This window comes from Liolophura sinensis, chromosome 3, assembly GCF_032854445.1.
Source record: "Liolophura sinensis isolate JHLJ2023 chromosome 3, CUHK_Ljap_v2, whole genome shotgun sequence".
NCBI classification, from domain to species: domain Eukaryota; kingdom Metazoa; phylum Mollusca; class Polyplacophora; order Chitonida; family Chitonidae; genus Liolophura; species Liolophura sinensis.
In genome coordinates this window covers 14,398,191-14,413,094 of record NC_088297.1, presented here as the reverse complement: position 1 = coordinate 14,413,094, position 14,904 = coordinate 14,398,191, and the positions used below count along the sequence as shown (strand labels likewise).

At 38.3% G+C, this 14,904-nt stretch overlaps 2 protein-coding genes across 2 annotated transcripts in view; both read right to left on the bottom strand.

Annotated features, from left to right (window-relative positions):
- The window catches only part of LOC135463392 (glutamate-rich protein 3-like), a 54,559-nt gene that overhangs the window by 22,092 nt on the left and 17,563 nt on the right, over positions 1 to 14,904 (bottom strand). The window contains exon 11 of the mRNA XM_064740651.1: positions 13,861 to 14,016. Within this exon, the coding sequence (XP_064596721.1) occupies positions 13,861 to 14,016 (156 nt within the window). The remainder of the gene's footprint in view (positions 1 to 13,860; positions 14,017 to 14,904) is intronic.
- LOC135463910 (dentin sialophosphoprotein-like) lies at positions 4,127 to 9,745 on the bottom strand. The gene has a single exon (XM_064741374.1). It carries the CDS (start codon positions 9,743 to 9,745, stop codon positions 4,127 to 4,129), a length of 5,619 nt encoding a protein of 1,872 aa, XP_064597444.1.

Genomic DNA, 14,904 nt, shown 5'->3' with positions numbered 1-14,904 from the left:
CAAACACTCTGCCACCTGGACAAGAGGCAACCACTGATTTAGTTACAGCAACTGCAAACATCACATAAATTCTCCTACTATCGGAAGTTTACAAATATTCAAAAATGAATCAAATCCTACGGGGGGAATCAAGTGATATTGATCATTAGTATGACAGTTTTATTTACATGACTCCATTTAATGAACATTGACTGAGACGTGATCACACTTTAAATACATACAGTCTGTATACATATAATTACAATTTATTTCACCTTGAAGGATGCCGTTTGTCTGTCAATGTATCACATTCCAATTAAGACAGATACATCATACATTCCCATTTTATTCGATTCTTGATACTATCATAAAATCATTTCCGTTATTGGCCTCCTGCCACATTTAAAGGGGAGAAAACAGGATCCAAGGAAACAACTTATTGCCAAAGCAGTGTACGTGCTTCACAAATTTCCAACCAGCAAGCCCTTCGTTCAGACTTTCTCTCAAACGATATTCATATCACCAAAATGATACTCATACAAGTCTTTTCCTACATGCATGTCCAGACACAAGAAAAATAATCCACAGCAAAAAAAATCACATCTTCAGGTACATTTCATATGCAAAATCATTAAAATGTGTATGTGCAGTCACAATAAAGTATTTCATAGAAAAAACTGCATCTCAATCAGTAAAATAAAAATTATAAATACGCTATCACACTGGATTATAATGCAATACATGCAATCTTGATGTTTTGACAAAAGCAAAAAAAGTTATGATGAGGCTGACAATCAACCTGTAAATCATGGAAACCTTTCACATGAAACCCGCAACTTCAACAAGCAGGAGCAAAATACAGGTAAAACTCCAAGAAGAGGTAGCAGAACACATGAATATTTGCAACAAGGAGCAGTAAATGTATATATGTACCATCACAATAACCAAGAGTGGCATACAAAGTTGCACAATTCAAGGATAACTGTACAATCTGCAAGTGAATTAAGGGGTCCAAACAATGCTTTGTAAGTCAAAGCTGCATAGGTATCATATGTGAATTATAATCTGTTGAGACTGCATGGGACACATGTACTTTCAACATATTACCACTTCACAATCACGCACTAAACAAATAATTTGCATTTCATTCGTCATTAATCTCATTGTGTACAATGTTGATTGCAATAACATGCAAACGCATAAATTTCCCATCCAAAGAGAGGTGTAAAAAAAAAAAAAAATAATAATAATAATAATAAAAATCAGTAAAAAATAATGAAATATCAGTATAAATCATCAAATTAAACATTTTCTTGAGTGAATGAATGGCATGAAGATCCCTCTTAGAAGTACATGTACCATGGTACTGGTATCCTCCACACACTGAGATCGGATTTTATTCTAGCCTAATGGATATATAAGAATATCAGGTTTAACGTTTACACTACACTGAGAAGTTTCCTGACCAATTACATTTTGGCACAACAGTTACATGTATTTAAGACTAGCTCTGATAAAATGAATGCTCTTTCTTTAAGATTTAAAGTGAAATAATTAATCCCTAGGATTTAGCATATCACAGATCTTTGGATTATATTCAGGTTAAATAATTGATATTATTTGAGCCATTTAAAACTCGTTTTAGGACACATAAAAATGGCAATATAATTACGGATCTGCTGTCAAAGTTGCATGTATAAAAAGAAACAGGATGGGGTAATTGCCACAAAGCAACTTTTGTCTACTTATGCTCTACAAAGTGATTAAATATACCATAATTCATCATTTTCGCATGTCTGCAATGTGTTTATTCACGCATATTCTGAAGGCATTATTCTGTGTTCACTGATAAACGCATACTTTTGTGAAACCCTGAAATTGGGTTATTCAACCAAAATACTTTTTTCTGCAATCAAATTACAAATGTGCATAAACTGGACTGAAAGTTGCTCTTTCATAAGAGACTGAGGAATTAGGGTAGATTACATTCCTCTATGCCATCATGGACGAAAACGAAAGGGAAACTTCATGACTGCATGCATGAAGGGTTTATAAAGTATCGTATTTACAACAACATTTGAAATCTGCATGATGATTTGGTGAAACCCAAGTAATTGGTGCTGTGGCAATAAAGGGTGTCTTATTATTAACATTATCTTAAATTTATGGAAAGACAAACGTATTTCAAAGCATATACTAAGTGACAATCACTCCAAAATATATAAACCACATATACTATGTACATGTAACACATTAATACCAAAAATCAAAGCTAATGGCAAAGATATTATTAACAATTAATGTTTATGGCAATTGACCTAAACTTTCAACAAATAAATGTTGTAAAATTGTCATTGTTGGCGCTAAAACTTATATTCATTCAATAGGACATCACCCTAATTTTTCAAAGAAACTTCAAACACCTTTCTGAGATCAACAGAACTCTCAATATCAGGGAAAATGTGCAAATATGTCATGGGCGAAACTTGAGGTAATCTGTCGTAATTACTTCACAGATTATCTATATTAAGTAATTCCTATGGTTCCTAGTTTCAGCATTTCAAATAACACTAGGCTCATTAACAACAAGAGTTTCTTCCCTTTGGACTCTTCAACAGACAACATCCAATACCTTCAATGCGTCCTGATCATAAACAAAATCTTCAAAACTAAGCATGCGAGTTTCTAAAGGCAGTCTTTTCTCTTTGCACGAAAACGGCTAAAACTGACTAAAATATTGAATTATTTGGATAAGGTGACTACATGATACATCCTTTTATAATTCGTTGTTTAATATGAAACACAACTAAACAGTGGAGTATAATCCCCTAGATAAGACAAATATTATTTATTGCTAACACTAAACACTTTGTTTTGAACCACCTAAACTAAAATCACATTTTACCAACAATATAAATCACAAGCACACATTGATTTTAAAGCACTGAATAAATAACATATAGGATCAGCGATTTTTGTTATTTATAATACTAAATTCGTAGTAATCATAGAAAAGCCAGCTTCTTGATCTAAACAACAGAAAATCATCAAAATTTACTTGCATGCTGGTAACCACAACAAGAATTCCTGAGTCTGGAACACTTGATCGACAGATTCAGATTGTTTAATTTTGGGCAACAAAGAATCCAGAAACAAATGAGCCGGGCACAAGATTTCGCTCGTCTGCGGGCAATTTAAATCTTGTGAGATCGTTGTCTACTACATCAGCCAAGCAGCCTCTATTGAAATGTCATGTGAGCACATACAAAATGGAAGATATGACACAACTTTTTGGTGTCACATGACCTTGAACGTACCATGAGACCGACTTTTGCTACTGTAATCTTCAAAAATGAAAAACAAAACGTTGCTCGTGTGTGGGTAACCGATATTCAGGATCATTTGACACAGGGATCAGAAAATCTGATTTTCGACAACAAATGTTGTCCGTGTGCACTGTGCTTAAACATACCAACCATTCAAAAGCTTATGCAAATTATTTTACAAAAAAAAAAACTAAAAAAAAAACTAAAAAAAAAACAAAAAAAAAAAACAGAAAAATAGCTGAAAAGCTTAAAAAGGTTGAAAACTGTGACCCTCATCTATAGATACAATAACCATACACAACAAATCTTAAATCGATGTCTTCAACCACTGATTATGTAGGTTTCTGGTTAAAAAATTATTTATTTCATTGGTTTTCTACAATGTACTCAAGAATATTTCACTTCTACAGCAACCAGTATGGTGGTGGCAGGAATCTCTCCCATCTATCTGCAGATTAATTTGATTTATACAATTAACAAATTGAAATTACTTGAAAGTGGAGATCTACAAGCAGGTACCGTATTTCACCTAAACATTGGCATTTTCAAGACACATTTCGCTTCATTCTGAAGTTTTGAGTCCGAAAAAATTGTTGGCATCTTTTGCATGGCTCTGAAAGTTCACTTTCACATGCCAAATTTTAGGTGATATTCTGCATAAAATGAAAATGGATGACTCTTTTTATGGTACCAACATCCCGCATGGGCCTCCCATCATGGCTGTATGATCCGCATAGGATCCGCCCCATATCCGATCATATGAAATCTGGACATGAAATCGATATGAAGTCAATAATGTTTCACAGAAACCCTAAATCAGCCTAGGACGATTCCTGAGCCGTTTCTAAGGCACTGCATGTGCTGTTCCCAGAGTCTTTGCTGGAGTTTAAAACGTCCCTGATGTCCTCAAATGAAGAGGATTTGGTTGCCATTTCTTGGTTGTTAGCCGCTGTTTTCATTATGGCTCCCTTTGACCTCTCCAAAACCTCGTCCACAATTTCCTTGCTCAGTTTTTCCAGCATTTCCTCTGTGACCTGATCTGAAGATGTGCTGGGTTGGAGTGCCGTATGCCTATATATGCCTTCAACATTCGCAGAGCGTTCGGTCGAAGGCACTGGAGAAGAGGCTGCCTCTGTAGATGATCCCGAATTCCCAGTAACGCGGACTTGATCTGGGGTTTGCGAGGTGCTAGGCTGTGAGGTGATAAACCCATAAACATCAGGAAGGGTATTGTCAGAAGATTTCTTCTCCAGTCTTTTCCCCTTGCCAGATGTTTCAGCTGCATGTGTCTCTGTTACCACTGTCTCTTGGTTCCCTGCAGCGCTATTGGTATTCCCTGTCGTTTCAGCATGCGCAGAACCACTTGCCTGACCCTCAACCAGCCCACATGCATCATGTAAGGGATTGTCACCGGGCTTCTTTTCCAGTTTATTCCCTTTGCCAGATGTTTTAGTTACATCCTCGGTTTCAGCCTGAGCAGAACTGCTGGGAAGGCCAGAAACAAAACCGCTTACAGAGGGCTGCTTTTCTAACGCACAGTGTGCAGTCTCGCATGATTCAGCTACCCTCTCAAGTATTTCACTATTTTCTGTCACATCTAGACCTAGTGGGCCTGCGACTGTCTTCAGATCTGCTGCTGCTGCTGCCGTCTCCTCAGTGGCATCACCTGTTTCATGTTCCAGCTGTGTGAGCATTCCTGAATCCATCACTCCCTCACCAGGTGGCGCAGGGTCTGCCTCCAGAATGACGGAATCATTCTTGGTTTCTGATATCTCTGCCTCTTCTTTCGTAATTCGCAGGTCATGGACCACATCGGTTGTATCGTGCAATGTTTTTGCTTCCAAAGGCTCAGTTTCATCCCCTGTCTGAGAGGTGACTAGTTTCTGTTCAGCTGCTACTTGAGTCACTTCAGAGCTTTCTGTTGTCTCAGTCTGTCTATGGTCCACTTCTGACGCTTCAGCCTGAACAACATCTGTGTCTTGCTCCTGTGAATTGACCTCATCCTGTGCTAGTGTTAGCTCTTTCATTTGTTGTCCATTTTCAGTTCTTGATGCAGTTATTTCTTTACCTTGTAGCATTTCTTGCTTAGAATTTTCTGCTCCTGACTCCTGTTTTGAGTTTGTTTCACCTCCTGTTTCAGCTGGCATCTCCGGCTCTATCATATGGGCGTTTGCCAATTCTGGTGTTACCAGACAGATATCTTGTGTCTCTCTCTGCTCTTCATTTCTGCTCCTCTCACACACATCTGTTTGTATCTCTTCAATTAGCTTTATGGGCTGCATCACTTCTTCCTTAAATTCCACGGGCATTATCACAGCAACTGCAGGTTTGCTATGTACAGAGGACCCATATCTTCGGAGTGGCACTGGTTCAGAAGTATATGTAGGAACTGTGTATACCACTTCAGCCTGCACCAACTCAGTTGGGACCAACTCAGCTAAATCAGTACCTTGTGGGATGACTACTTCTGGTGGAGCTGTTTCTGTGTCTGCCTCCGTCACATCCATATATGCAAACTTTTCATCAGAGTCCTTTATGCTTTCACCCATGGAAGACTGAATGCTATCTGGTGCAGATACTAATTCAGTCTTTTCCATTTCAGGGGTCTTTGTCTCTACTCCTGCAGAAACCACCATTTCAGTTTCTGCTTCATAAACCATCCCCTCTGATGCTTTGCCTTCCATCTGTGGTGGAGTGACTACTATTTTGGGTGAGGATACTTCAGCCTGCTCCATTTTTGAAATATTTGAAAAATTTACTAGTCTCGGCCTTACTCCTTTTGTGCCTTCTGGTGAGTTTGAACCTGGCTTTACTTTCTCAGCACCAGAGAATGATGTATCTTCTGCCTGAGCCTCACGTTTCACTGTCAATGCAAGTCCTTCAGCTTCTGACGAGGTATTTGATTGTACACCTCCTTGTTCAACTTCAGCTAATGATTCTCCCTTGGTTCCAGACTGTGATGACACATTTACATCCGACTCAACTGTCTGTGCCAGTGATATGTCTGACATTGATGGCTCAACAGCAACTATTATCGCAAATGGTTCTGCTACTATTTCTGACTTTTCCAATTCTGTGGATTGCGTATAATCAGACATTGATGTAGCTTCAATTTTCTTAGGTTCCAGATCTGAGGCCATCTCCTTTGTCTCAGACTGTGCTATTTCTTTCTCTTGGGATGTTTCTGATTTAGACATTGATGATTCTCTTTCATCTAACTCATGTTGTCTGTTTTCAGCTTCCAGCTGCATTGTTTCTGCTATTGGCATTCCTTTATCTGTTTCAGAGTGAATCGTTTCAGTTTCTCCTTGTTTGTTTTCAGCTTCAGCTTGTTTGATTTCAGCTTCTTGTTTGTTTTCAGCTCCAGCTTGCTTGATTTCAGCTTTTTGTTTGTTTTCTCCTTCAGCTTGCTTAATTTCAGCTTCTTGTTTGTTTTCAGCTTCAGCTTGTTTGATTTCCGCTTCTTGTTTGTTCTCAGCTTCAGCTTGTTTGATTTCAGCTTCTTGTTTGTTTTCTCCTTCAGCTTGTTTGATTTCCGCTTCTTGTTTGTTTTCTCCTTCAGCTTGTTTGATGTCTGCCTTTACCTCTGGTGGCTGTTCAACCATTGACTTTGGTGAAGCTTCAGATGGGTTCTTGAGATCCAGATCTGAGGCCGTCTCCTTTGTCTCAGACTGTGCTATTCCTTTCTCTTGGGATGTTTCCAATTTGGACATTGATGATTCTGTTTCATCTGACTCATGTTGTCTGTTGTCAGCTTCCAGATGCATTGTTTTGACTAAGTGCATTCCTTTATGTGTTTCAGAGTGAATCATTTCCGTTTCCCCTTGTTTGTTTTCAGCTCCAGCTTGCTTAATTTCAGCTTCTTGTTTGTTTTCTCCTTCAGCTTGCTTAATTTCAGCTTCTTGTTTGTTTTCTCCTTCAGCTTGCTTAATTTCAGCTTCTTGTTTGTTTTCTCCTTCAGCTTGTTTGATTTCAGCTTCTTGTTTGTTCTCAGCTTCAGCTTGTTTGATTTCAGCTTCTTGTTTGTTTTCAGTTCCAGCTTGCTTGATTTCAGCTTCTTGTTTGTTTTCTCCTTCAGCTTGTTTCACCTCTGGTGGCTGTTCAACCATTGACTTTGGTGCAGCTTCAGATTCAACGGTTTCCAGTTGATTTTGTTCTGGCATTTCTGTAATAGCATCTTTCAAATGCATATCAGCCTGTTCAGCCAATGTCTGTCTCTCAGTTACCTCTACTCCAGGCTTTTCACATGCAGAATCACTTTCAGGGGGTAACAGTTCTGTTTTTTTAGATCCACTTTCATCGTCCTCCAAAGAAGATTGTTGAAAAGTGGTTTCTTTTGCTGCTGGGTCTGCATCAACTGAACCTTCTCCTGAAGGTGAGAAGTCAGACTCTGCAGCAATAAAAGAGGTCTCATCATCCGTCGGATCTGTCAATGTCCTATCTGTGAAAATCTCTTGTGAAACTTGGTTCTCTGTCCCATCCCCACTGTCACTGCTTAAATCTGCCAGACCGTAAGAAGACCCCTGGGTTATATCCTGAGCAATGGCAGCGTCCTGCGTTGTAGATGTATCTGTTGGTGTCATATTTTTTAATGCATCTTCAGACAATGATGCTTCAGAAGAGTGAATCTTCAGATCCTGTGGCAGAGGCTCAGGGATTACCTGTGACCCTGTCCTAGTGTCGTCAGAGCTTTCAGACCTTTCTTTATCAGGTGCTGCCATGTTTTCGTCTGTATCAGCTCCATTCTCATCAGAATCTGAAGGACACGCTTGATCAGATGCCACCATTTTCTCTGAAACAACAGCTTCACAGTCTTCTTTGTTTAATAACACAGCATCTTTTTCACTTTCCATTGGTTCATGGACACTAAAATGACCTTTAAGTTCTGACGAGATTTTGTCATTGTCTTGGCTTGCAGAATTGTCCAATTGAGAAGAAGTTTCAGCCTCAGTGGAATTCCCTTCCACTTCTGCTACTACAGAGCATTCATCCTTGTTACTGTCAGGATTCTGAGCTTTTTGAACATCACTGATGTCATCAGATGCATTTGTAGTGGTGTTTGCTTCTGGAACTGTTTCAGGTACACTATTTGACTTCTCTTCTGCTTGAAATTCACTAGGGTAGGTATTTTCTTCCTTTAAATTTGCAGTTTCTAAAGTCTCATTTTGGTCAACTCTACTGGCTGGTACTTCAGTCGTCTTGCCTATGGAGTCCGTTTCAGAATCCTGAGATGTCTTGATGTTTTCTCTACTCTCTCCTGATTTATTGTCTGAAGCAGTGTGATCGGTACCCTTTTGTTCTAAACATTTCTCATCTGTTTGTATCACATCAACAAGATTCACTGGTGGAGTTTCAATGTGTGCCTGTATTTGTCCGTTACTACAATTCGATCTGTTCTCACTTGTATCCTGACTAGATGCAGGTTCATCATCTTTCACATCTCTGGAATCTTCTGTAAAAACAGGAGGTTCTAAGTTTTCTGACTGCAGGATCATCTTCATTGTTAGACTCAAGTCCTCTGAGGATGGGTCAAAGACATCTTGACCTCTAGGGCTCAAGTCACCATAGTTCAGAGGGTGTTCGTAAGAAAGTGTTTGATCATTCTGATCATTTGGGACCTCCTCTTGAAGCTCCAAAGTGTCTAAGTCTTGTTTTAAGCACTTTGTCCTGACCTTTAGTTCAGAGAGGTTTGCATTGGAATTACTTCCATTTTGCACTAAATTAATCTCTCTATCCATGTCTGAACTCTGAGATGCCTCAGACCCATCTGATTGTTTTAATGCAAAGCTGTTGAACAATTCTTCTTCCAACTGATCAAGACCTTCCTTATCCACTATGCCATCAACAGTAACTGATTTATCATCATTCCCACCTGAGGACACTGGGGACGAATCAGAATCTGGCTTCTGTGCTGCATCCAATAAGATCTCGGCTTCCAAGTCATCCAGGCTGTCACCTTCAAAGTCACCTTCACCATACTGAGCATCTTCGGCATCAGAAGTTTCCGGGGAAAGCAATTCTTCAGGGAAGTACTGTAGCTCCTGTACGTGTGGTATTTCATCGAAAGTGACCGTTTTGGGTTTCCTTTTGGATTTTGAAGGAGATGCTCTATTGCCTTTGTTGTCCACCACAATTTCTGGGTCTAACACCTCTGATCGTGCAGTGTCTAAATCACTGTCTAGAATATAATCCACATTGTCTAAGTATTTGAATTTTAATGTTGCTGCATCAGCTGAACCATTTTCATGAGAATCTGAACTGACTTTAGAATTTACAGCACTTTTCTCTTCCTCTTGGTCGATTTCCTTTAACAGTTGTTCAGCCTCTCTAAGCTCCTGCTCCACTGAGAGATGTGATGATGTCACTGATGCTTTTCCAGCATCATCTTGATTTCCTTTTGCAGTTATGGGTATTTTCTTTGTATCAGCTTGGCCATCCATTCGGTTGTGTTCTGCAAAGTGTTGCCACAGTCATTGGCTTAAATTATCAATATCTTGACCAAATAACTTGGTGAAACATTACTTGCTATATTTGTCAAATTCTTATCAAAATGCTTTTATGATTCTTTTCATTATTACAAGAAAACTTTGCAGCAACGTTAAGCAAAGTTTTAAAGATGCAATTAAATTTCTGTCCATCATATTTCAAACACCTTTTACAGTACAATAATTAATGTTGGCCTACTTGTAATTTAACAATCTCAGATTTACAAAACAGCTAAAACATGCAAGTGTACATATAGTAAATAATTAGTTCAATTAGCGTGTTACAGTGACCAAAAAGCAAGCAATGTTAAGACAAAAAACCAGAGTAAAATGGTGCAGATTTCTTCTTCGCCTCTATTTTTTGGATTTCTGAATGATAACCAGCTGAGATAAGCTGAATAGGCTATTTGACATCAAGCGTCAATTCACCAGTGAATATCAGTAAAACACTTTAGAAAACTTAAGAAACAAACTGTGCATCTATGCTTAAAAAAAAAAAAATCATTTCACATCAAGTGATACATCTACGACTTTTGGTCATCAAAAAATGTGAACAAAGTCAATTAGTTCAGTGACGTAATCAACAAAGAAATGAAAAATAATAAAAATCAGCTTAGCAACCAATGCTAGCATGTGATACAAAGTCCACGCATATTTTATACATACAAGGCACAAATGACAACACTAACTCATGTTAGTACCCACTTTTAGTGTCCATCTACGCAATATTCTGTAAATAAACAAGAAGTTCAGAATCAAGAATATTCAGCAAAATTTTACATCTCCCTGTTATTTAGAATAATGATTTATTAATAGCTTCCCGTACATACAAGTACTGGATCTGACACGAGTGTTCATTTCATAGTCATTCAAACTTATGTAGTAAGTTGAAAAAATTTTGCAATACATTTACTCACAACACATGCAAAATCTTGATACACAATGCCTGCTCCACGTCCAAAGCAGTATCCAAAAGCTTTACAAGTGTCACTTAATCACACTACCATCCTTTTGTGTTTTTCTCACTTGATGACAAAAATTATCAACTTTCATATATATCTGACTTATTTTATTCCTTAGACATAGTAAAGAAAACAACTGAGGAAAATTTTCCTACACGGATTACAATACTGAGAAAAAAAAACAAAAAAAAAAACAATCATCTATTTTAAGTGAACAGCGTGAACTACATGTCCATTTTATCTACTGGGTGATCAGAATCAGGGCTGGTAAAATGCCATACCCATCGCAAGCAATCTTCTTTATCAACTGTCGAAGCCTTGACATTTACATGCATAATTTTGGAGGGATTCAAATGAATGATTCAGAGAGCTGTACCTATTTCCGAGTGACTACATCTGCTGATGGACAGCTTTTAACCATGTGAACGTGATTTGAGTGCACATTACAACAACAACGTCAGACGTCAGTGAATTTGTGATAAACACATGCCCAGTGAGTTAAATGTCAGATCGAAGAAAAAAAAGACAAAATGCTGTCTCCCCTTTGAAGTCAAAAGTGCCTTCTTTTTGAATTTTGAATTCCAAATTTTAATTACAGAACTGCCAACATTGCTGACAATGTCAATCCAATAATTAAATGAACAATATATCCATGCAATTACCCACAAAAGAAAGTAAAATATGTACATAAACTCAAAAGTTACATTTAGTTCAGGGGAGATAACTTCCTCAAAAAATAGGGGAGACAGGTTGTGCTGTTAATCAAATCACGTCACAAATGTTCATGTTCCCAACAGTTGCAATATTCACCCTCAGATTTCTCTCTGTTTTCATTTGCATCCTCCATCGATTTTTCATCCTCAAAATCTTCCTCATAAACCTCATTATCTGTGAAAATCGAAATCGGGTAAAACAAAAAAAACCAAAACAAAACAAACAAACAAACAAAAAAAAACCCATGCACCAACTTTTAAGTACCATATACAAGGATATTATATTATCTGTCCTGTTTCTGTTGAGCTTAACATAATGTTTTTTTTTTAAATATCCCTGCAATGCACGTGCAGGATTCATAGCAGTACTAAGAAGTGAGTGAGTGCATGGGGTTTAACGTCGTACTCAACAATTTTTCAGTGACGACGAAGTACTAAGAGGAAGTATGTTGAATTCAACACATGATTTCAATGATACATGATCACAGCTTTAACAGACAGCAAAACTGCTTTTAACAAGATATTTTTTACCATAAAGTGTAACACACTACAAAATAAATCTTACAACTGTAACAATAACCCAATAAACAATCTGATACGTGCATGTCCACTTTAGTTCACAATGCAGACCTGGTACTGCTCGTGCTCCTGCACTGTATTAGCCCTTTTTATGTATGTAAGACAAAGTCAAGATAAGAAATGTGTAGAAACTATGACAATAATTTGAGTGATGAACACTGCAGGCATAGACATTAATGACTGAACTGGCCATTTATTGATTGAAAGCCGTATGTCAGTTACCTGTACTTTATGAATAATGGATGCGGGGGATTTAGGTGATTTTGGTAAAGTTCTGTTATGGCCATATCAACAATAGCTTTTATATAATTGAAATGTACATCTGCTGCCATGGTTACATGTATACTGCACATCTGAGCGTCCAATACAAAATGGAACCGCTGACATCTGTGCACATGTCTCTGTGTAACCATTCGCAGGTAACTGAGGTAGACAGCTTACACAACTTGACCTAGACACATCCCTTGCTGGCTCAACTTAAAGTATGTGGTGAGCCTTCAACAATAGCCTCTGGGGTGAATTTCATGCACTCACATCCATGAGGGTGCCAGCACATGTGCATTCTTACTAAAACTGTATCAAGACAGTGTAAAATATTTTGTTAAAAGACAGTGCCGTGTCTCTTGCTAAAAGACAGTTTTAAGACTGTTTCAGAAAGACAAATGCCAAGTCTCTTGCTACAAGACAGTGGTAATTAAGTTTTTTGCTACAAGACAGTGCCAAGCCCCTTGCAACAAGATATCTTTTGCCACAAGAAAGTTTCTTGCTACGAGACAGTGTTGTCTCTTGCAACAGCACAATCCTGGGACCTCTGCAAGAAGACAGTGCTACAACCGATGTGACCTTAGTGCTAAGTTTGCTGCATGAAAACAAATAAACCCTATTTCCTCGACCTTTCTTGCCATACTGGTAGCTCCCATGCATAATTATATACATTCAGTGCACACATTTTGTATCCAAGGATGACTACTTTGCACCTAGGTGGTCTGAATATAAAAATGAAGGATGAGACTGTTACTGCTCATGAGCGGTTAAAACTGAGCCATTTCTTCCATACATGTTGGAAACGGCAAATCTAGCAACCATGGTCTTTGGGAAGTTAAAAACAAACCAAATACTACTGATGCCAGACCCTGGACACAAAATCATAGGAAAACAATTGGGTATTGGAGTGTAATATGTGCAGTAATGAACATGTCAAGACAAATACCCCCATGCAAAAGTGACTCCATTCTGGGAAAGGATGCAATATGTCCCCATGGTGTCTTCTCAATCTGATCTAAAACCCTGAGCAAACAACATGATCACCTGCGTGTAAATATGTAAACCAACAGGTACGACCATTGAATCAAAACCATTTGACAAAAATATACATCAACAAATTATAAACAGATGATACGTATGATTGATGGGGAAATAAAGCTCAAAGGTGAGTGAGTGAGTGCTTGGGGTTTAACGTTGTACTTAACAATTTGTCAGTCATATGATGACGAAGGAATCCTTAGAGTGCATGTAATGTGCCTCCTTGCGTGCCTCCTTGTTGCAGGACAGATTTCCACTGCTCTTTTATCCAGTGCTGCTTCAATGAGAAGCCCTACCAAAGGCAAATAAGCCGCCCCGCCCAAGCTATAATACTGATACGGGTCAACCAGTCGTTGCACTATCATCAACTCAAAAGTGAAGTGACACTCTAAAAACGCTGCGTGGTGAAAATAATTCTTCTTCCTTCTTTCCATTCATTTTCACATACAACCGGTGACAGAGTTTGATTTATTTCCCAACTCATGGCTCTTATAAAACATTTGAACAGCCTTACCTCTCTGATGGGTTTCTTCCTCGACTTCTCCATGGATCAACTCTAGTGGAGCCTCATCCTCGACCTTCTTATCCTCTTCATCGCTTTCCTCATCAGATTTCTCCTTCGACTTTTCCTCTTTGTCTTCGTCTTCATCCTCAAAATCTTCTTCATATTCTGAGAATAAAGAGCGTTAAAAAACATGCAAATGATGAAAAAAATTGTCAATTCCCATTTGAGTTCTGCCAATCATTATAAATTCCACTCAAAAGAATTCTGCGTTGAAACCTGACACTAGATTTATAGACTTAATTTCACATTGGTTAAATTATCAATGAGATTAAAGTCTTACTATTCAGACTAAACACACAGAGCAAGAAACACTGTTCATCGGCCCGTAACAGGAACTAGCGAAACGTTATCGAGTCAAAGGGATAAGATTTTGGCTAAGAGAGTGTCAGACAAGAGCTCCATTCCACACTGGTAAAACAATTGACTATTTCTACTTTAAACCACTGCATGCTACCACATTAAATTTGTCTAGAAGTGAATCAGTAAATCTCAGCTTTAATTGTAAAGTTGTACTATATGATATAAATTGTTCATTAGGGCCAATAATTAAAGTACACCCATCTACATGAATATGCTGTAAATTGCAATTAATATTCACACATTGCAAAATATAAGGACAGAAATATAAGATTAAGAGTCAAGAGCAAATATTTACAAAACCAACATGGCTGAATTTAATTTATTTATTTGTATTGGTGTTTTACCCCGTACTCAAGAATATTTCACTTATACGACGGCGGCCAGAATTATGTTGGGAGGAAACCGAGTAGAGCTGGGGGGAAACTCACGACCATCCGCAGATTGCTGGCAAACCTTCCCACATACGGCCGGAGAGGAAGCCAGCATGAGCTGGACTTGAACTCACAGTGATCACATTGGTGAGAGACTACTGGGTCATTACCCTGCGCTAGCACGCTAACCAACCGAGCCACGGAGACCCAACATGGCTGAAGATTATGGAGCTATGGACCTGATATCATAAATCAGTTTGAA